This window comes from Hylobates moloch, unplaced genomic scaffold (assembly GCF_009828535.3).
Source record: "Hylobates moloch isolate HMO894 unplaced genomic scaffold, HMol_V3 SCAFFOLD_10, whole genome shotgun sequence".
NCBI lineage: Eukaryota > Metazoa > Chordata > Mammalia > Primates > Hylobatidae > Hylobates > Hylobates moloch.
Genome location: NW_026652285.1, coordinates 22,538,557 through 22,560,797, shown reverse-complemented (window position 1 = coordinate 22,560,797; position 22,241 = coordinate 22,538,557). Strand labels below are relative to the sequence as shown.

The 22,241-nt window shown below is 54.3% G+C and overlaps 1 protein-coding gene and 2 non-coding genes across 7 annotated transcripts in view; 1 reads left to right on the top strand and 2 right to left on the bottom strand.

Moving 5' to 3' along the window:
• LASP1 (LIM and SH3 protein 1) overlaps positions 1-20,435 on the bottom strand; it is a 51,112-nt gene extending 30,677 nt beyond the window's left edge. Inside the window, exons 1-2 of one of the 5 annotated variants that reach the window (XM_058445136.1) lie at positions 20,275-20,435; positions 11,555-11,649 (exon numbers count right to left, since the gene is read on the bottom strand). In XM_058445136.1, coding sequence (XP_058301119.1) covers positions 11,555-11,610 — 56 coding nt within the window. In that variant the 5' untranslated portion in view covers positions 11,611-11,649; positions 20,275-20,435. The other 4 variants (XM_032163433.2, XM_058445134.1, XM_058445135.1 and 1 more) reach the window with 4 other exon arrangements.
• TRNAC-GCA (transfer RNA cysteine (anticodon GCA)) lies at positions 20,337-20,408 on the top strand. Its single transcript has one exon. It is a non-coding gene; the product is annotated as a tRNA-Cys (tRNA).
• A 1,530-nt stretch (positions 20,436-21,965) lies between the features above and the next one.
• Positions 21,966-22,037, bottom strand: TRNAC-GCA (transfer RNA cysteine (anticodon GCA)). The gene has a single exon. It is a non-coding gene; the product is annotated as a tRNA-Cys (tRNA).
• Between the last annotated feature and the right edge of the window lie 204 nt (positions 22,038-22,241).

Here is a 22,241-nt window from a genome sequence, read left to right as displayed (position 1 = left end):
CAGAGGTTGCACTGAGCCAAGATCCTGCCACTGCACTCCAGCCTAGGTGACAGAGCCAGACTACGTCTCAAGAAGAAAAAACAAAACAAAACAAAAAACCAAACAGTGAATGTGCTAAGGGCTTATGTGCCCTAGTTCACCGAATTCTCACAGCCACCTGTGTGACTGGTACTCAGTGTACCCCTTTGACAGATGGGAGAACTGAGGCCAGAGAGGTTAAACAACACGGCCAAGGCACACAGGGATCCAGATTTGCGCCCAGACGATCTCTTCAGTTCATGCTGAACTTAGCCACCAATTTCCAGGCCCAGCACAGACTGGTCCCCAGCAAGAGGGCCTGGCTTGGAGGCAGCCAAAGCCAGGGCAACCCTCAGAGCCTGCAGAGACCTCCAGAAGACTCTGGTTCAACTCCCTTGTTTCAGAGGAGGAAACGGTGTGCTAGCACCAGGCACTTCTCCCTTAGCAGTCTTCATAATTAACTTATTTATCATATCAATGTATTGTCTTCTCTCTCCACTACTTCTCTATGAGGGGAGAGATTTTGGGGTCTCTTTTGTTCACTGATTTATCTCAAGCTCCTAGAATAGTAGGCGGTGCTCAGTAAACATTTGCTGAATAAACAAATGTCAGGCTGGGCATGGTGGCTCACGCCTATAATCCCAACACTTTGGGAGGTCAAAGCCGGTGGATGACTTGAGGCCAGGAGTTCGAGACCAGCCTGGCTAACATGGCAAAATCATGTTTCTATTAAAAATACAAAAATTAGCCAGGCACCGTGGCGCATAGCTGTAATCCCAGCTACTCAGGAGGCTGAGGCAGGAGAATCGCTTGAACCTGGGAGGCGGAGGGTGCGGTGAGCCGAGATCCGCCACTGCACTCTAGTCTGGGCGAGAGCAAGACTCTAGCTTCAAAAAAAAAAAAAAAAAAAAAGTCACACCAGGAATTGAAGCTGGTGCAGGACTAGAACTCAGCCCTTCTCCATCCCTCTCTCATCACAAGGTCCCCTAGCAAACCAGCTGCAGCTCTGAGCCATGTGGTTTGTGTGTATGTGCTGGTATGAGAAATGTCTGGGGGTCTGCATGGGCCCCAATTACTTCAGGGACTGGTGGGTGGCTTCTCCAAGCCGGAGCCCGTCAGGCCATTTTTAGCCCTGGGTGACCACAGCCCACCACAGCTGTGACCCCTGCAGATCCCTGACTCACAGGCCACACCCAGGTAAGCCATAGATGGCCTCCTGGGACCTCTTCCTAGGCACCTTCCACCCAAAACTGACACACCCAAGAGCTAGGAACGAGCTGCCCCTCTGCTCAGCATGTTCTCCTGCCGCCCACACGGCCGTGCATCAGAGCTACCTGTAAACAGGTGACCTCCCCTGAGGCCACCACTTGTGAAGGGCAGGGCTCAGGATTTGGAGATCTCAATCAAGGGAGCATAACTTGAAAGGGCCCAGCGCAGGGCTCTGGCCCTGCCACTGACTTACTGGGTGACCTTGGCAAATCCTTTTTCCCTGTCCTGGATCCAGATGATCCTAGCGGTGCCCGTCCCCCAGCCCTCACCTGGGTCCTGGCCACCCAGGTCAGCCCAGACTCGTAGTTCCTCCAGCAGAGGAAGGGAAGATGAGGAAAGGCAGACACAGGTGTCCGCAGCTGGCAACAGACATGGCCTGTGATGAACACGTGGCCAAGTCTGGGGTCCAGTCCGCACGCAGCCAGGGCCACCCACAGCTGAGGAGCTCCCTTCAAAGTTCCTGTACACTTCCAGGGCAAGGGACGATCAACCACGAGTCTGTTCCTAGAGACCAGAAAGGGAAGATCTCTAGCAGGGCTGGCAGGCCCTGAGGCCCTAAGAGGGAGCACTTCGGAGACGAGACGACCCTCCCCTCTACATCAGAGCCATTCTGCAGACTGTATGGGCAGGGGCTGTGGCGACGAGAGCACATGGAAGTAGAGGCACATGTGGCAGGAGCAGGGTGGGGGAGAGGAGACCTCCGGGCAGCTCTGGCCCAGCACTCGAAGACTCAATTCTGAGAAGATGAGGCTGGTTAGCATTTGGTGGGGAGGGGTAGAGGCAAGCAGGGCAAACGCATCCTCCAGACCCAGTCTGCAAAACCCTGGGGTTTCTCATTTGCCAGAATGCACAGGGTTAAAACAGGCCAGGCTGGGTACAGTGGCTCACGCCTGTAATCCCAGCACTTTGGGAGGCCGAGGAGGGCAGATCTCTTGAGCCAGGAGTTTGAGACCAGCCTGAGCTACAAAGCGAGAGCCTGTTTTTATTAAACAAATAAATAAAACAGAGGCCAGCTCCAGTGGCCCAAGGACCACCGGACAGGTGCACCTGACATGCCCCACCCACTCCACAGTCTGAAGTTCCTACACACACTGCACTGTGCCTCACACACGATGAATATATAGATGTGCCCTCTGTACCGATGGGCGCCTCCAAGACACCGAGGCAGCAGCTGTGTTGAGGCCATGTCCACACACCCCCTGCACCCCACACTGTGTCCCTCTGCTCACCCTACACCCACCAGAAGGTCTCGGGAGCCCCTCCAACATGCAGCAGACACCTTGGGTGGGGTTGGCAGGTACTTCATCCTCTTCAGAAGCACCCTTCCCCACAGTCTCAGCCCCCGACAGCTGGAGTGCTAATCCCATCAGAAGGGAAGTGGGGGTGAGCCAGCCCAGATGTGAGCTCAGCTTAATTTGGCAGGGGTGAGGGAGGATTTTAATCCTGCATCAGAGTAACTAGATTAAAGAGGCACTCCAAAGCCTCCAAGCTCCTTCCCCTGCCCCCTAAGCCCAACTCCAGGCAGAGGAAGGCAGGCAGACAGCTCGGGCTATATTCCTCCTGCTGGGTCAACCCTGTCCCCTCCCCACAGCCCACAGTCCCCAGCCCCCAGCCCTGGCGAGACGACTCTGCCTTTCCCTCTCCCGGCTCACTACGCTTCAGGTTTCCATGGCAACCTCATCTTCAGCTCCAGGCAGGAGAGCAGCAACAGCGAGAGTGAGAGTGAGAGAGCGAGAGCGAGCGAGAGACAGCGAGAGAGAGACAGAGAGAGAGAGAGAGAGACACAGAGAGAGAGGTCTACGGGGGTGGGGGAAGAGGCACAGACAGCAAGGGGGTCCCCAACTAAGGAGAAGCCCATGAGGGCAAAGTCAGGAGACTGTGTTTAGGTGAGGAGGACAGGTGTCACGGGTTTGTTTCTAGAAGCAAAGGCATGAGAACATCAGCGCTGCACCCCTCCCCCCCACCAGCATGTCGGGCTTCAAAGAAAGCTCCAACTGATTTGATCTCCCTCCAGAAACAATTTTTGGGAATTCTACCTTTTCCCTTCCTGCCCACCCCATCCATTACCCCCAGATCCCAGCAGGGATGGTTGGAAATGTGTGCATGCCAACATGGGTGCTAAGACAGACCAAGGGCCACCCATCCCAGCTGGTGACCCCGCTGGAACCCAACCCCATGACAGACTGGGCCATGGCGAGGAATGAGGGACAGGGTGATCAGCTGGGTGCAGGGAAGAGTCCAGAGCACAGCTGTCCTTTGTCCCATAGGCCAGCCTGTACCGGCCCCTTGTTAATCATTCCAAGTGGGTGGTGGGCTCTCTGCAGGTGCCCCACCCACCCTTCCTCCCTGCTATCAGCTGCTCTGGGGAGTTTGCAGGGAGAGGTGTGTAGGACAGGAAGAAGCGGGGCAGGAACAAGGACTGGACAGGGATAGGGCAGGGCAAACAGGCAGCTATTGGCAGCAGCCTCGTGCTTCAGGACAATTTACAGAGACACAAAGCAACATCTTGGCACACTGAGTCCTGTGCACATTCTCTCTCGAAACCCACCACACAGCTTTGGGCTGGCATTCTCATCGTGCCGTTTTACAGATGAAGAAACTGAGGTCCAGTGTCAACGACACAGACCTTGTCCAAGGCACTCTCCTCTACACCGCAGCTACCCAGACAGCAAAGGGGAGGCCAGATGGACGCCAGCCACCTCCAGCACTCAGTTCTGGGGAAAGATGTGCTTGGCAGGTTGGGTGCAAAACAAAGCACTTCATCCTTCAAACCCATCTCGTTTCCAAGCTCGGCCATTATGAGAGATATTCTGGGGCCTCTCAGCCACACCTACTTAGGAGCTGCCTATCCCTCTGAACTTTTCAAAAGTATATGATACAGGTCGGGCACATAATCCCAGCACTTTGGGAGGCCGAGGTGGGCGGATCATCTGAGGTCAGGAGTTCAAGACCAGTCTGGCCAACGTGGCATAACCCTGTCTCTACTAAAAATACAAAAATTAGCCGGGCGTGGTGGCACACGCCTGTAATCCCAGCTACTCAGGAGGCTGAGGCAGGAGAATCCCTTGAACCCGGGAAGCGGAGGTTGTAGTGAGCCGAGATCACACCTCTGCACTTCCACCTGGGAGACAGAGAGAGACCCCATCTCAAAAAAAAAAAAACGCCAGACGTGGTGGCTCACGCTGTAATCCTAGCACTTTGGGAGGCTGAGGCGGGCGGATCACTTGAGGTCAGGAGTTCGACACCAGCCTGGACAACATGGCGAAACACCGTCTCTACTAAAAATACAAAAAAATTAGCCAGGCATGGTAGTGGCCTCCTGTAATCCCCACTAATTGGGAGGCTGAGGCAGGAGAATCGCTTGAACCCAGGAGGCAGAGGTTGCAGTGAGCCGAGATTGCACCATTGCACTCCAGCCTGGGCAACAAGAGCAAAACTCTGTCTCAAAAAATAAAAATTAAAAAAAAAAAAAAAGGATATAATACCGAAGAGGCCCCGTGTCCCAGGAGAGGGGTTATCTGTGAGGACCTCTGGGTGGCCGTCCTGCTTGGTAGGACTACAGGGGCAAGGTTTCCGGGCTCACGGGTGACAGGGACAGCTTGTCGGCCACCAGCCTCACTCTCCAGTCCTGCCATCAGCCACACTCCAGGGTCAGAAGAAGAACAGGATAACGAACCCGAAAGCCCAGCACCCTTTCTACACAGAGCCTCGCCCCTTCCAGGCTTGGACCTCTTCAAAAACCACAGCTTTGTGTTCAAGGAGGAACAAAAATACATCAACAAAAGCAACAAGGAGCTTTTGGTTTTACCAAAAGGAAAAAAAAAACAGCCCCCACATCCTGCCTCTAGAAAGAGCTGCTGATTCCAAAAGCCCCTGCTGGGAAGGCTGCCCACAGGCGGGAAGGGAGGGCTCCCTGCTAACCCAGTTTCTCACCCGTCCATCCCCTCAGGCCTAAGGGGCTGAAGTGGTGGCGATAGGAAGCAACAAGGAGGCATTGTTCAACCAGAGGAAAAAAAAGAGCAGTCAAAAAGATCAAGGCTAGACTTGAGGAAGAACTTACCAGCCGTCAGATTGCACGCAAAATGAAAAGAAAAAAAAAAAAAAAAAGCCTGCTCCTGTCGGTAATATAAGAGAAACAATTCTGCAGGTTGAGTATGGCATGGAAACGTGGGCCTGTTTCCTCGTCTGTAAAACGTAGGTGTTAGGAAGCAAAGTGATCCCTGAGGCTCCAGGAGGCCTGAAGGACAGGGATTTGGGGGTAAGTGAGGTGGGAGGGCTACCTGGAGGCCACATTTAGCTACTTGGGCTGGCCATTTGCACTTGCCCTCCCCCACACTGGCATCCCTAGTCCCAATTTTTCCAGTTAGAGGCAGACAATTTTGGGAAGGAGGGAAAGCCCTAGGCCTCAGTGCAGGGTTTGCCTACTCCTGCCCCACCTATTTTTATTTTTATTTTCATTTTTACATTTTTTAGAGACAGAGTGTCCCTCTGTTGCCCAGGCTGGAGTGCAGTGGTGCAATCAGGGCTCACCGCAGCCTCGACCTCCCAGATTCAAGCAATCCTCCTGCCTCAGCCTCCCAAGTAGCTGGAACCACAGGCACACATCACCACACTCGGCTAATTTATTTTATTTTTTGTAGAGATGAGGCTGGTCTTGAACTCCGGGCCTCAAGCGATCCACCCTCCTCAGTCTCCCAAAGTGCTGGGATTACAGGCATAAACCACTGCGCCCAACCCTGCCCCCCCTTTTAAAAGCAGCTGGGATTAAAGACAGTTTGCTAGAATCCAGAGACACATAAGCACCCAGCCTTGTCTGACACAGGCCACACCCTACTCCCATCTGATGCCTAGGGGAAGGGGCAGAAACATAGTCCCTGGCTCCCCAGAATCAGGGACATCTTCACCCTCCTCAGTCCTTACCCCACAGCTCAAGGAACCTGGAGAATGGACCCCAGATATGTGCAGTCAGAGAAGAGGGGAAAGGTACAACTAGGTCCCCCAATTTTCCTTCCGCAGCCCATGCCCACTTCCCACTTGACACCTCACAAGCTGGTTTCCCTGGCTGGCAACCCCACCTCCTGTCAGTAGGGCGCTAAAGAGGAGGGAACAGGCAGTACTCTAGACTATCTGCAGGGAGACAATGATGTAGGTTTATGCTAAGCCTGGGCGTGTGCACTGATCTGCCCCACTTTTGGAAAATCCAGTTTACAAAACAAGTAACAGAGGGCATAAATATCTCTCTCACCAAGAGCAGGCTCACCCCACCCACCCGGAAGCTTCAAGAAAGAATTCGGGGCCAGGCGCAGTGGCTCACGCTTGTAATCCCAGCACTTTGGAAGGCCGAGGCGGGCGGATCACGAGGTCAGGAGATCGAGACCACGGTGAAACCCCGTCTCTACTAAAAATACAAAAAATTAGCCGGGCGTGGTGGCGGGCGCCTGTAGTCCCAGCTACTCGGAGAGGCTGAGGCAGGAGAATGGCGTCAACCCGGGAGGCGGAGCTTGCAGTGAGCCGAGATTGCGCCACTGCACTCCAGCCTGGGCGACAGAGCGCGACTCCATCTCAAAAAAAAAAAAAAGAAAGAAAGAATTCGGGCTGGGCAGTGGCTCACGCCTATAATCCCAGCACTTCGGGAGGCCGAGGCGGGTGGATCACCTGAGGTCAAGAGTTCCAGATCAGCCTGGCCAACATGGAAAAACCCCATCTCTACTAAAAATACAAAAATTAGCCGGGCATGGTGGCGGGTGCCTGTAATCCCAGCTACTCGGGAGGCTGAGGCAGGAGAATCGCTTGAACCTGGGTGGCAGAGGTTGCAATGAGCGGGAGATCGCGCCACTGCACTCCAGCCTGGGCGACAGACTCCGTCTCAAAAAAAACAAAAAGAATTCGATTAGCGGTTCTTCCTCCACCACTGGCTATTGTGCAAAAGGCGGGAGTGCACCCTCAACCTTGCCACAGCACTGGCTGCATGGCTGCAGTCCTGAATGTGGAAACACAAACACAGCCCATTCAGTCCAGCTCCCAAGTCCTCCTCCCCGACCCCAGCACCGGCGTGAGTGTCTGCCTACACACCAGGCATGTGTGTAACTGCACACACGTGGGGGTCCGCCACGCCAGGCGGGCTGGCAGTGAGCTCTGGTCTATGTTCTCTCCCCTGCCTCTCCCCCAAACAAGTCTGATGCAAGGCCAGAAACAGAAGAGACCTTTTCACTGCCTACTTGACAGTCACTCTCTAGAACTTAAATCTGAATCATGAGAAACCACAGGGAAAGATAGCTTTCTTCTCTCTTGACCAGCCCCCTGCAAGATCCTAGCTCCCCTCAGGCCTCAGAGACTAGCCAGAGACAGGCAGAACATAGAGGCCTTCCCTGCACACCAAACTCACACACTCACTGGGTGGGCCCAACTCCCTGGCAAAGTGCCAGAAGAAACCACGTGCCCCTCTGGGTCCTGCACTGGGCTTGGCCCAGCGTGGAGCACGTGACGCTTCAGAGAAGGAAGCCAGGCCTGTGGTCCACAAAGCAAGACCAGAACAGAAATGGGAGAAAGCTGTACCCTGGTAAACCCAGGATTCAGGAACCTGAATGTCACTCAAGGATAAGATCAGAGGCAGGAAGAAAACGGGAGGAGGCGGGGCTAAAGCGGGTAGATCACCTGAGGCCAAGAGTATGACAAGACCTACTCTCTACAAAAAACTTAAAAATTAGCATGGCACCTCATGCCTGTGGGTCCCAGCTACTAGGGAGGCTGAGGCAGGAGGATCACTTAAACCCAGGAGGTGGAGGCTGCAGTGAGCCATGATCACTCCACTGCACTCCAGCCTGGGTGACTGAGCAGGCTGAAGTTTCTTTGGAAACCTTGTCTCCAAAAAAACCAAAGCAAAATAAAAACAAAAAAAGTAAGAAAGCAGGAGGGAATGACAGCAAACACTCAGCCTAGTGCCTGGTACATAGCAAGTGCTCGATAAATCCTCTTTGGTCTAGGGTCCAACATCCCTGGGCAGGAATTTTTTTTTTCTCTTTTGTTTGTTTGTTTGTTTGTTTTGAGATGGAGTCTCGCTCTGTTGCCCAGGCTGGAGTGCACAGGCAATCTTGGCGCACTGCAGCCCTGGCCTCCCAGGTTCAAGCAATTCTCCTGCCTCAGCCTCCTGAGTAGCTGGGATTATAGGTGCCCACCACCACATCTGGCTAATGTTTGTATTTTTAGTAGAGACGAGTTTCACCATGTTGGCCAGGCTGGTTTAGAACTCCTGACCTTAAGTGATCCACCTGCTTCAGCCTCCCAAAGTGCTGGGATTACAGGCGTGAGCCACTATGCCAGGCCTCCTGGCCAGAATTTTTAACTATGGGGAAACCAAGGCTCAGACAGGTCCAGAGAACACTCCTTGCAAACGGGCCCCACACCTGGTTCATCCCGGAATCCCCACGGGTAACCTGGCCCAGCGGACACAGGGGAGGGAGAATGCCTGCCTTGGGCGAGGTGCTACTACAGGAAAGTGAAACACAGCTGGGTCACAAACCCCCAGGTCTCTCTCACTAGGCTCCTTCCCAGGAAACATCCCAACTAGGCCAAAGGTCAATGAGGCATGGCAGAGGCTAGGGCTATAAAAGCTGGACAAAACATGGAGGGGCCAACCTGCTTCTTTTGGCTGGAGGCCAGGAGGGAGACAGGGGAACCTCTGCCTCTGCAAGTTGGAAGCATCATCCAGAGAAGAAACCTTGATCTTCTGCCTCTCCTGGCTCCCCCAGTCCCTGCAGGAGCCCTCCACCCAACCTTGTGGCAGCTTCCCAGGAAGACAGTAAAAACAGTAAGCTGGAACTTTGGATGAGGCTGATAAAACGCAGAGAAAATAAGGACAAGCCTCTGATTTTTCTCCAGCTCCCAGTGCTCACTGAATTCTAGGCTACTTGAGTCACTGGGCTCCAAGGCTCGGTCAGACTTCTGCATGTTGGGGCGGAGGCTCAGAATCTAGCCTGAGGTGGTCCAGCAACGGAGGGGTTAACTGCCCTGGCTTCTCTGAACCCCACCCCGCTCCCCAAAGGAGGGAGGAAGTGGCAGAGAACCAGGGCTTGTGTGAGCCCTTAAGAATTCGAAGAATGTCCCATTTCCCTTGTGGGGGTGGGAGGGGTTGGTAGGGGGAAGAGGAACAGTAGAAATTAATAGAAGAGAAGGGGCAGCTGAAGGAGGGGCCAGGACAGAGCTGCAACCCTTCCTCTACCCAGATAACCTGCCCAGTGCCCTCCTTCTTCCAGAAGGGACAACTTCATGTTGCTTCTTGGGCTTGAGATTTTTATCAGGAATCTGTTTTCCCAGCACCTGGCACAGGTTAGTATGTATTATAGCAGCAGACAGGCAATAAATGTCTGCTGAATGAGCGAGCCCCTAAAAAGATGAAAAGAGTGGTCTTAGCCAGGGAATGGGAGGGGGTAAGGAAGCAGGGAAGGTTTGGGGTAAGGTTAGGGGTAAGACTGGAGGTTTAAGCCCCCTTTTTAGACAAGTCCCAAATTTTTTTTTCCCAGGTGAACTTCAGCTGCAAAGAGCCTCCTGACTGAGAATTAAAAGAAAAAAAAAAAAAAAACTGGACTCAAGTCAGATCCTAAATTCATGTGAACACTGAAATTACCATTAGTTGAGTTGGGTGAAGTTAAAAAAAAAAAAAGTAAAAAAAAAATTTAAAATTAAACAAAATCGAATTAAGGCTGGGCGAGGTGGATTATACCTGGAATCCCAGCACTTTGGGAGGCTGAGGTGGGTGCATCACTTGAGGTCAGGAGTTCGAGACCAGCCTGGCCAACACAGTGAAACCCCGGTCTCTACTAAAAAATACAAAAATTAGCTGGGCATAGTAGCGTGCATCTGTAATCCCAGCTACTCAGGAGGCTTAGGTACAAGAATTGTTTGAACCCGGAGGTTGCAGTGAGCTAAGATCGCGCCACTGCACTCCAACCTGGGTGATGAGTAACACTCTGACTCCAAAAAAAAAAAAAAAAAAAAAGCAAATTAAAAGAAAAAGAAATTATCATTACATCATTACTTATAAGTGACTTGACCTTCCAAAGCCTCCACCTCGCAGGTGGAGGCAGCTGTGAGGCCCCAATACTGAGTTTGTACTTGCTACTCACAAGGTCAACTGGAAGATGGAAAGTTGCTGTACTTTCTGGGATTGCATGGGACGGGATGGGATGGGAGGGGAGGGGAGGGGAGGTGTTCCTCCAGGCTCTGGGATGGGGGACCCCACCTCTATACTCCCTCCCTACCGTCGGCTGCTGCAGGTCCCAGTGCAGAAGGAACAGAGCCCAAGATGACTATACTCAAAAAAACAATCTCCACAGCCTCCCTCACCAGGCAGGGAAGAGATCTATCTGGCCCAGCAACGCCCTTTATGTACCCCCTGCCCCTTCTCAAAAAATGAACACCAAAAGGACTGGCATGAGGCTTCCAGAGAGTTTTCTTGAAGGAACCACTGGAGGAAGGAGCCCCCAAAGCCTAGGAAGTACCCAGGTGAGAGAAGGAAACTGTCGATTTTGGGGAGAGAAATAAGGGAAGGTAAACAGAACAAAGCCCCCAACCCCAAATACAACAGACAGGTCACTCATTCTTGAAAGACCACGTGGAAAGCCCCCTCTTTTGTAGCAGGGGACAGTGGAAAGAAACGTGCTCGCCTTACTGCCCAGAGATGGGGTTAGAGCCTGTCTCTCCCTAGCCATCCCATCTTTTTTTTTTTTGAGACGGAGTCTCGCTCTGTCACCCAGGCTAGAGTGCAGTGGCGCGATCTCGGCTCACTGCAAACTCCGCCTCCTGGGTTCACGCCATTCTCCTGCCTCAGCCTCTCCGAGTAGCTGGGACTACAGGCGCCCGCCACCACGCCCGGCTAATTTTTTGTATTTTTAGTAGAGACGGGGTTTCACCGTGGTCTCGATCTCCTGACCTCGTGATCCGCCCGCCTCGGCCTCCCAAAGTGCTGGGATTACAAGCGTGAGCCACCGCGCCCGGCCTAGCCATCCCATCTTGAGAGTCTCTTCCCTTCCCTAAGCCCCAGTTTCCTCATCTGTACTTTAAATGCACTTTAAATGGGGGATAAAAGCACTTTAAATGGGGATAAAAAGTGCTTGCTTCATTCAGCTGTTGTGAGGACGAACTGTGATGTTCAAGTAGGGGATGGAAGTGTTCACCAATGTCACCTTGCGGTTATTGGAATGGAAGGAAGAACTCACTCAGGGAGGGAGCCAAGGTGCCCACCCAGCCCCCTGCCCAGAACAGGACTCACGCATTGCAGTAGGGCTTCTTCTCGTAGCCCTTGTAGTTCTTCATGTTCAGTGTCATCTTGCAGGTCTCGCAATGGAAGCATGCTTTATGCCAGAACTGGGGATGGAGACAGAAAGAGGACATACATCAGATACCAGGACTTCTCAAAAAGGGGCTCAGGCCCTAGGAAGGGGCACTCAGGAGCTGCTGGGACCGTCCTAGGCCCATGGCTGTGGGGAGAACATGGAATCATCCCAGGTGAGCTGGGGGCATTTCAGGTCACAGGCTTTGGCACTCCCCTCCCCTCTCTCCTTCCTCATCCTCCACCAATGGGCCATTTGAACCCAGGAGGAAGAGAAGGGCAGGCATGAAGGACAGGGGGGAAGAGCCCAGTTATAGCAGCGACAGCAGCCCCCAGGTCAACTCCACCCTCCCCAGGGAAGCCCTCCTGCCCAGAGCTGGAGAGGCCTCATTGCTTATGCAAAGCTGCGCTGGGTTGCTAGGGAGCAGCCGCTGAAAATGAAGGAGCAGCTCCTCTGGCGGCACCAAGGCCTCGGAAGAGGAAGGCCCAGCCCCCACACACCCAGGCCCAGAACCCAGGTGCTCCTAGCTCCTGTACCAGGGCCCAGCACACCCGCCAGCCCCACATGAGCCCCAGGTGTGCTACAGCTCTAATACCTCCCACTTCCTGTGGGATGCCCGGCCAGAGGAGTGGGCTGGGTGTCCCAGGCTCTGTCAACACACCACATCCTCTCTACCCTTCCCTCATCCTCTCCCACCCCAGTGGGAGGGCAGGAGAGGGCCCGGCAGCGGGTCTCCCACTGAGGCACTGAAGGGCTCTACTTCAAAGCCTGGAAGGTGGACACCCCCATAGTGGACATCAAAGCTCTACCCCACTAACTGTATGGCCTTGGGCGGGGCCCTGCACCTCAGAGGAGCCCACTTCCTGGTGTGTAGAATGGATGTAATAACACCTGGCCCTCCTGGGATTGTCCAGGACTGAGGAGAAATCACCTTCAAAGCCCTCAGCATAGGACTTGGCACCTCTGAGCACTCAGATAGATGTCAGGTGCTGGGCACAGCAGGTGTGAACCTCAGCCAAGGGGGTCAGGGCTCACACTGGAGGTTGTGTGTGTTGGGGTGCAGAGGGGCTTCACTGTGCCAACCACAGCTCCAATCCATTCATGCATGTGAGAATGTGGGACACAGCCGGGCGCGGTGGCTCACGCCTGTAATACCAGCTCTTTGGGAGGCTGAGGCGGGTGGATCATGAGGTTAGGAGATAGAGACCATCCTGGCTAACCCGGTGAAACCCCATCTCTACTAAAAAGACAAAAAAATTAGCCGGGCGTGGTGGTGGGTGCCTGTAGTCCCAGCTACTTGGGAGGCTGAGGCAGGAGAATGGTGCAAACCCAGGCCACTGCACTCCAGTCTGGGCGACAGAGCAAGACTCTGTCTCAAAAAAAAAAAAAGAGAATGTGGGACACAGGGCCCATCCAGGATGGCCGACGGAGGGAAGAGAGTGATGACAGAAAGAGAACCGATCTAGGCCAGGAGCGGTGGCTCATGCATGTAATCCCAGCACTTTGGGAGGCTAAGGCAGGCAGATTACCCGAGGTTGGGAGTTCAAGACCAGCCTGGCCAACATGGTAAAACCCCGTATCTACTAAAAATACAAAAAAATTAGCCGGGTGCAGTGATGCACGCCTGTAATCCCAGCTACTCGGGAGGCTGAGGCAGAAGAATCGCTTGAACCCAAGAGGCGGAGATTGCGGTGAGCCGAGATCATGCCACTGCACTTCAGCCTGGGGTACAGAGTGAGACTTAATCTCAAAAATAAATAAATAAATAAATAAATAAATAAATAAATAAATAAATAGGCCGGGTATGGTGGCGCATGCCGTAATTCCAGCTACTTGGGAGTCTGAGGCAAAAGAATCACTTAAACCCAGGAGGTGGAAGTTGCAGTGAGCCAAGATTGTGCCACTGCACTCCAGCCTGGGTGACAGAGCAAGACTCTGTCTCAAAAAAAAAAAAAAAAAAAAAGAAACGATCCAACGGGCTCCATGTGGCAGCCTGGAGGGGTCTTTGTGGAACCCCTGAGAAGTACTGATGCTTAGGCAAACCCATGACAACAGGGTCTAAATTCACCCCCAGAAGCCCAGGATGATGCCCTGGATCACCACCAAACAGGGGTCCACTGCCAGGACCCCAGAATAATCCAGGCCACCTGAGTGACCTGGCTGGCCTGTCCCTGCCCCATTTCCCAGCAGTCAAGGGAGACATTCCCCATTCCGAAAGAAGGAGGCCAGGAGGCAGGCCCAGGGGGACTTTTGAAGGAGCCCGGCCACAGAGCTGGTTCTTGGCCATTTGTCAAGGAATTCCCCCAAGGCAATGCTTTTCAAAATGTTGTCTCCAAACCCTGGAGAGGTGCTTCTGAGACACTGGGAGGAGGAGAGAGCAGAAAGAAGGCTGAGAATCTAGGATTCAACCTCCCTACCATGGCCACTTCAACCAGAGACCCCCACGGTAATTTCAGGGGGAAATGGCCTTCTAATAGGGTACTGGTTCCCTATCAAGAAGACCCAAAGGAAAAACCTAATGGTAGAATATTAAACAGAGTGCTAGGAGAACCACTCTTGGGGAGGAGGGCCAGCCAGAAGTCTGGAAGCAAAGAAGTGGTGGGTCTAAACTTGGCCCCCTCCCCAACCTGGGCCTATCCCAGTGACCCAGGGACCCCAAACCCCCATGAGGCAACTTACAGACTCCTTCTCGTGCATAACCCAACACACAGAACCCACCGGGACACTAAGACAGGCTGGTCCCTGTCCCCACAGGCCCCTGAAGTGACAGCCCCACTCCCTCCCCCAGTGACTGGGAGGCATTGGCAGGGTGCCCCAGCCTGGTCACCACCCAGTCTGCTGGCCTCTGCCTACTTAGCTGCACATGCCCCTGCCTGGGCCCCCGCCTCCCCCTACCCCCACAGGGGCCTGCCAGGAAAAACATTCTCCAGAATCCAGACCATGACCCACTTTCACACACACACACACACACACACACACACACACACACACACACACACACGAAGTGCTACACACTGTCCTAGGACTGCGGACCACCAAGGCTGCCTCCTGACTGACGTTGGGGAGACAAAGGGAGAGAGACTCCTAATCCAGATGGCCAGGCCTGCACCTGGAGCCAAGCCCCTTGGAGAAGGAGGGTGGGGTGTACTGAGCAGGCAGGGGGGGCACAGGGCCAACACTGGACCCAGGGGTTCCAAAGACCCCTCCAGGCTGCCACACGGAGGAAGCAGAGCCCCTCTTCAAGGGGATGGTGCCTATTTCTATCAGTAGCTCCTTCCCATCTCCCTCACAGGCCCTGCACTCTCATCCAGACACACGAGGGTGGGGCCGAGGAGGGTGAGGGTGGTCGCCTGTCCCCCTGCAGGGGGCTCCGAGCAGAAAAATGGAAACCAGTTACTATGAAGCACAAGTGTCAAGTGGAGCTGTAGCCACCGTCTCCCAGAGTGCTCGAGGGTCAGGAGAGGAGGCCGCTCCACCCCTAATGCCTGGCACCTCCAGCAGTTTCAGGCGACTCCCCCTCCTCTCTGGAGGAAGGCCCCAAGGTTCAAGAAAACCCACCAGTTCCTTCCACCATGTCCTTTTTGGGGTAGGAAAATTGTGGGGAGGGGAGGCAGAAAATGGCCAGTCCCTCCACAACCGCTGTAAGCCAAGCCTGGACCCTAAGATGAAAGAACCCCTGCCTTGTCTCAGAGGGGTCTGGGGAAGGACAATGTCAGCGAAATATGTCCAGAGGACCCCACAGTGACCCCCGTCTGCCTCTGCCCTGCCCCATGGGCTCTGTCCCAGAGCAAGAGCCCCCCTCTTTTAAAGGCCCCAGGCAAGATGATTTCAGCTAAGCATTCCTGGGCCTCAGGATGCATTCCTGGGCCTCAGGACTCAGGAAAGTGCACCTCGAGGCATGCACCTCTGCCTCTTCCTGCTGCCTGCAAAGTCCATGGTTTCCCTCTTCACAGAAACCAGACAGACCCTACCTCTGCTGCCCGTTACAGGCCTCTCAGCCTGGATCCGAGGCTCCAAGGCAGGGTCATCTTGATTTTCCCTTGCCTACCTGCAATCCACTCTAAAGAAAGGTAAACAGGCTGGTAGGGGCAGAAGCCTGCAAGGATACCCCTCACTTGGGACAGCCTGTCCCTCTGTGGCTCTGGGTTGGGGGGGATGTGGCAAGCTTCGTGTCACTGTGCCGGCAGCCTGGCACCTTGGCCTCTGAACCCAGGCTACCTGGGGTGGCCATGACTCAGGGATGGATTATGAGACTGTCTCTTCCCTTCTTGTTGCCCAGGGTTACAGTTTCTCCCTCCTGCAGAGGCAATGCCAGCCCCACCCCGGCCGGGGCACCAGCCTAGCTCCGTTGGCCACCTGACCCGCTGGCTTAAAGGCATAGATCTTTGCTGCACCTCCACAAATTCCGAGAGGGACAGGATTATTCCCAGCGGCCCCACTCCCCCATACAAGACCCCAGGCCCAGAGCATTCCTCCAGATAGGGTCAGGAAGGGATGGGACCTACTTTTGGCACAAATGAGATGTAAATAAAATATAAATATGTATAAATAAAAGTACTTTCTGCAAACACACTGGCAGAAGAGCTGAGCAGAAAGAACTGTGGCTGTGAATTTCAGCTCTAAGAGAGGGAGATGAGCCACATGGGCTACCTGAGCCTCCGTTTATGGAGTACATTGTTTCTAAGAGCAAACACACCTACTTTGTGAGGCTGCTGTGAAGACTGAGCCCAGCATATTGTGATAACTAGTAGCTATTATGAAGGGATGGTCACAAGATGATGGTGGGGTACTCTAAGCTTCAGCTAGCAAAACGGGGCACCACAGCTGTGAGGACTTCAACCCCCTCGAGTGGGGAGGGAGCGCGGAGACAAGCAGAGGCAGAGAGCCCGCCCTAACAGGGGATTCCAGGGGAACTGGCAACAGACCAATCCTCTACCTCCACCTGTTTTCAGAAACCTGGGGAAACAAGCCAGGAAAGAGGGACGTGGCGAGATTCTTGACAACACAGCTCCCTAGATACAAAGCAGGTGCACAAAGTAGGTGCTCAATAAATATTTGTTGAATGAGCAAATGAGGTCACCCTGTTTCTCCCCCAGCTCTAATCCCAGAAGTCCTCTGGAGAAGCAAATCTCGACCTCCTTCCTCAAACACTGTCATCAGCAATACATATTTATCCAGCTTGCAAAGCATGCTGGGTACTGCAGGTTGGGGGCAGGGTGGCCTTCAGAGGTGACAAGGTTTTTACCCACCTATGCCTTTGGGAGATAAGGCTCAGGGAGGAGAAAAGGCTGAAACCAAGGACACAGCCTGTGCTTTGGGCCACGTAGTGGGCTGAGTGCCATGGGAGATTGTAGAGAAACGGGTGAGTCTAATTTGACTCTTTTGCTGTAAATGGGAGGTCTTGGGAAGTTGGTTAGCAACTATGGGACTGAAGTTGCCTATGGGACTGAAGGTTCCCCCTCCTCCCTGGTCTCAGCCCAGCATCCTCCAGGCACTGGCTCCCCATTCCTGGTCCTATCCTTACTGCCTGGAGCAGGTGGGGAGGAATAGGTCTGATACCTGGATATTTCAGGTCTCCTGCTCAGTACAGGGGGCGAGGTCTCTCCAGGGCCATTTCCTATAGGGAGAGTTCTAAAAAGAGGAAGGAATCGCCAACTCCCACTTCCCTGGGCAACCCCCACTTGAACGTCCTCTTCCAGCTAGGGTAAGAGAACTGGGGAGGGCACCCTGCAGCATCCCTGCTCCCCTCCCCTCGGGTACACGACACTGAAGGTCTTTCCAAGGGGAGTGGTGTGGAGCTGAACAGAGCATCCCAGAGAGGTAGGGAGGGCATAGTCTATACAGCACCCTCTTTAGCACTCAGGAACTTTGGTGCACTGCCCGACCTTCAAGGAAATGACATCATCATACCCGTCTGACAGATGGTGAATACTGAGGCCTACAGACATTCATAAAACTGGTGGGAGCAGACCTGGAACAAGGACCCAGTCTCCCAACTCCTAGAGTGGCAATTCTGCCTTCATGTTTTGCTTTTTCCTTATACGGGTGAAGTGCCCACTGCCTCTTTCCAATTCATGGCTGTGGAGAAGAAGGGGACCACAGAGAGCTCAAGATGCAAAGGCCAAAATCTCTGCCACGAGGGGCGGGCGAAACCCCAGTGTGCAAGGACAGGTACATTCTCAAGGCAAGACTTCATCATCTGATAGCTCTAAGCTCAGGTCCTGCCCAACAGCGGCTGGCATGGTCATAGGCAGATCAACACCTTTCCTCGTGCCCACAATATACCCCCTCCTCTCCTCCTGCCCAGTCAAGCCCAGGACCAGGAGGGACAGTGACACAGCAGCGGCCCCATATGCCCACACTCCCCAAAAGCAAGTTCAAATGTGTTTCAGAACCTCCAACCCCACCTCCTCACACTGACTCAGAGGCCAAAGGTCACTGAGGAAGCTCACACCCCAAGGGGGAGGGGAGAGATAAGGTGTCCAATAAACTATCCTCTCCTGAACAAAACCCGGCTCCAGGTCAGTAATGAACTTGGCCCCAGGGCTCTATATCCCTCTTTCATCCAGTGTTCCCACTCTTGCACCCCTCTTCTATCCAGTCCTCCCAGCCCTCCCAGTTCAGATGGAAAGGACAGAATACCTGGACTTGGAGCCAGCTTTGGGTGGTGGATGAAAGACGCGGTGAGGAAGGGCACAAAATCACAGAGGCCTCCCCTCCAGACTGGGGAGGGGATGCAGAGGGGCAGGTTTTACCTTAGGATCTTATGGAGCTTACAAGAGAACAGGATCCTACCCTGAACTGTACGGGAAACACCCAGTTCTACTCTCCAACCCCCTCCAAAAGTCTAATAGCAACCAGATGAACAAGTCCAGCACTGGGGAGACAGGGCCCCCAGGAGACACTGAATCTCCACAAGGCCACCCTCCCCTCCCCCAATACCTCCCCCTTTCCTCGGCTTCCCCAGAACTCAGCCAACCCCACCCTCCATTGGAGAAACCTGCTTTGAAAAGTTAGCTCTTTGTTCTTCCACACGGTCTCCTGGCTCTGAGCACAATTTCAGGAGATCTCAGCTAAGCACCCTCCACCCACCCTACTCCGGCATCCGACCCCACCAGGCTCAGGCTGGACGGCCCAGCACCGGGAGTTGGCTTTTAATTGGAGGTGGGGGTTGGGAAGCTATGGAGGAGGTCTGCGAGTCCTTTAACCACTGAATCCAAGGGGGCTGCAGATCGTTCAAAAACGGGGCTCTTGCGGCAGAGCCCGGGTCCTTACCCAAAACCCCCTGCATCAGATGCCACACTCGCAGGCTGATAGCCCCCGCCCCGCCAGGCCAGGAAGCCAGGCCACCCCCCGCCGGAGCGGACGGTTTCGCAGGGCCCCCCAGCCTCTGCCCCGCCCCCCCCGCCCCCTCCACCAGCGCCCCGCGCTTCCGCCTACTTGGCGCTCGGCGCAGAGCGGAGAGGGAGCGGCCGTCTCTTCTCACTCTTCAGGCCGTAGGGGGCGGGACTGCACCCCTAACCTTCCCCCAACACACCCCGGGGCCTGACTTCCCTGCTCCTCTCCCGTCCTCCCAAACCCGGGGCACAGAGCCCACCCCTCTCCAGCAGCGGCTGCCCGCTACGCGTGGAATCCCCGCCTCGCCCCAGACCTGGTTTCCAGACTGGGATGTGTCCCCACACCCCATGACACCGCCCGCTCGCCCTCCCTCCATTCTCCTGGGATCGCGGGGATAAGGCGGCAAAGACCCGGCCGTTCTCTCCTCCCTGGATTCGGAGCACTGCCGGGGATTGCAAAGACGCGTCTCCCGGTCCCGGGCTCACCTTATCCAGACAGTTCACCTTCTCCGTGGGATACACGATTTTGCCGCACCGGGCGCAGTTGGGGTTCATGGTTCCAAGAAAGGCTGGGGCGGGGACGCCCAAGCTCGCGCGCGTCCTGTTCCCCGAGGCGAGCTGGCGGGAGGCGGCCGCGGCTGCAACTACACAGGCAGCAGCGACGGCGGCTGGAGCTGGGGAACTGGCCTCCGCCTCCGCCCTCCTTCCCCTAATAAACACAGCGGGGAGGAGGGGCTGCACTGGGGCGGGCACGCGCTTCGGGCGCGGGCAAGGGCACGCGCAGCGAGGCGCGCTCCCCGGGCGACGTGGGGCTGCGCAGGGGCGGGTTCCTGCGGGGGGACGGCTGGGCCCGCGGTGCTGGCGCCTCAGCGCTCTCAGGCTGACTGCGCCCGGTGCCCAGGACCCTTCCTCAGCCGGAGGCGGCGCAGAGGCGAGCAGGCTGCACATCTGGGGCTCCCGGACTGCGGGAGGCGAGCCAACCCCTCAAGCCCGTCGAGGGTGGGGTTGGAGCCCTCTTGAACGCTGAAACTGATCCACCGCATTCGGGGACTTTTTACCCGGCATGAATCTGCGGACCGAACGGGGACCCCCTGCCCTGCCCCTCTTAGCTCTCTTCCGGCCCACACCCTTTCCCACATTTGTGGGGCGGAACCCGTCCCTCCCTCTTGGACCCTGCCCGCTGCCGGGCCCGGGGTAGTGCTTCCCTCCCCGAGCCCCTGCAGTGCACCTTCCCGGGGCTCCCCGAATGCGGGCACCGTCTGCGTTCATCTTGACCCCTTTTCTCCAGTATTCCTTTCTCCTTATGTGACACCCCTACTCACAATGTAGCAGCTGCAACGATGCTTAGCACCGAAAGAGCCGCCTCCAGGCGCTGTAGCGGCGCGGGGGTATAGCTCAGTGGTAGAGCATTTGACTGCAGATCAAGAGGTCCCTGGTTCAAATCCGGGTGCCCCCTCGAGGGTTTGGCTTTTCCTTCCCCTTGTTAACCATCTGTTTTTCATTCTTGACTCATATTTTAACATTGGGTCCTGACTAAAAAAAAAAAAAAAATGAAGTATCTTCCTCATTTTTCAACCTTAGCAGAAATCTTTCGGTTTTACTTTGTGCTCAGCGGGAGGAGGGAGTGGGTATAAAAGCTGCGCGACCGCATTACTCGCGCCAGAGGTGTAGGGATTTCTGCGGCCACGGCCGCCAGCCTCAGATGGGTCAGACAGTTCGAGGTGCTGGGTTTGAGGGACAGGATGTTTCCAATGGGGATAGGGGGACAGGAGAACGCCTCAACTTGGCGTTCCTTTTGGGGTGGGTCAAGCGAGGGAAACCCATAGACACAGCCCTTCTCCAACTTCAACTTTCTGTATTAGTGGTGACATGGACGTGCTGTGTTCATCCCTGACTGTTAATGTACAAAAGTAAAGTTATAACCCAGTGCGAACTGAGATAAACGAATACAGTGTTTCTCAAACTTGAACGTGCATCAGAATTACCTGCAGGGCTTGTTAAAACACTCCTAGTTTCTGATCCTGTAAGGGGGCCCGGAGAATTTGCATTTCTACCAAGTTTCCAGGTGCCTCTGGTGCTGCTAGTGTGGGGACCACATTTTAAGAACCACTGAAGTAAGAATAAAAGCCCATGGAGTTTCATAACCTAAAGATGGGGACAAGTATCTGCTCGCTGCGTGCCTGACAGGGTCACTGTTAGGCCAGAGGAAAATGGTAAGTGTGACGGGAGACAAGGGCGTCCCGCTCGACTAGGTTTTGCCCAAAAAAAGGAAAAATAAAGGAGAAAGGAAGAGGCGTGCTGCCTGGGTCAAAGGGCAGCTGCGATATTTTAAACCCGGAATGTGGTTGTGTCATTCCTCGGACCCCAGGGAAACGCGCATTTTTTTTTCCTGGCTCCTATTACTGTGAGCTGTATCGCTAGGCTGAACAGAGAGATCACAGATCAGCAGAGCTGCGGTTCCGTGCAAAACCCAGGAGGAACCAGTTTTACCTCTCCTTTAGGCCTTGAACTTTCCATGTATAGCTTACCAAGCCAAAGCCATGCCTATGAGCTAAGTCAAGAAGGAAGAGGGGAAAACTGCTCGCTGTCTACCTTCTATCTGTGTGCCCTGTCCTGTTCGAGTTCGCGAGTATATGAAAACCTCTGAATTTGCATTACTTCTCCTAGTTTTCATAGTCAAGTGCGAACTACTGCCCCGTCCAAGACATATTTTTTACCCCAAAACAAATTATAATTAACGTTAAACCAATGGGCATCGGAGATGGAAATCGATACGCGCCTTTGTTCTACAACTGAAAGTACGGGTGCGCTTATCGCCACTTGGGGTATGAGGGCTCAGATCCACCTAAAGGCAGCCTCTGCTTGCTGCTCTCTCCCTCTAGGGTACGGGAATCCTTTCAAGGTGAAAATTAGGTAGGTGGAAGATACAAACGACACCTCCCGTGAGTTTGGATTCGGAACTCGCTGACTCAGGTTATTCCTGGATGGCTGTGAAAAAACGTGAAGAAACCCGAGGGGGCACCCGGATTTGAACCGGGGACCTCTTGATCTGCAGTCAAATGCTCTACCACTGAGCTATACCCCCTCTGCTAGTGAGTGTCTGATAAATTCTTTTTATATCGATTGATCCCAAAATTTTCATACTTTCACTGTTCGTTCAAAATTAGTGTCTCTTTGCTAGATTATACTGAAATTACCGGCCGGGCGCAGTGACTCACGCACTGCGCCACTGCACTCCAGCCTGGGCGGCAGAGCGAGACTCCGTCTCAAAAAAAAAAAAAAAAAAAAA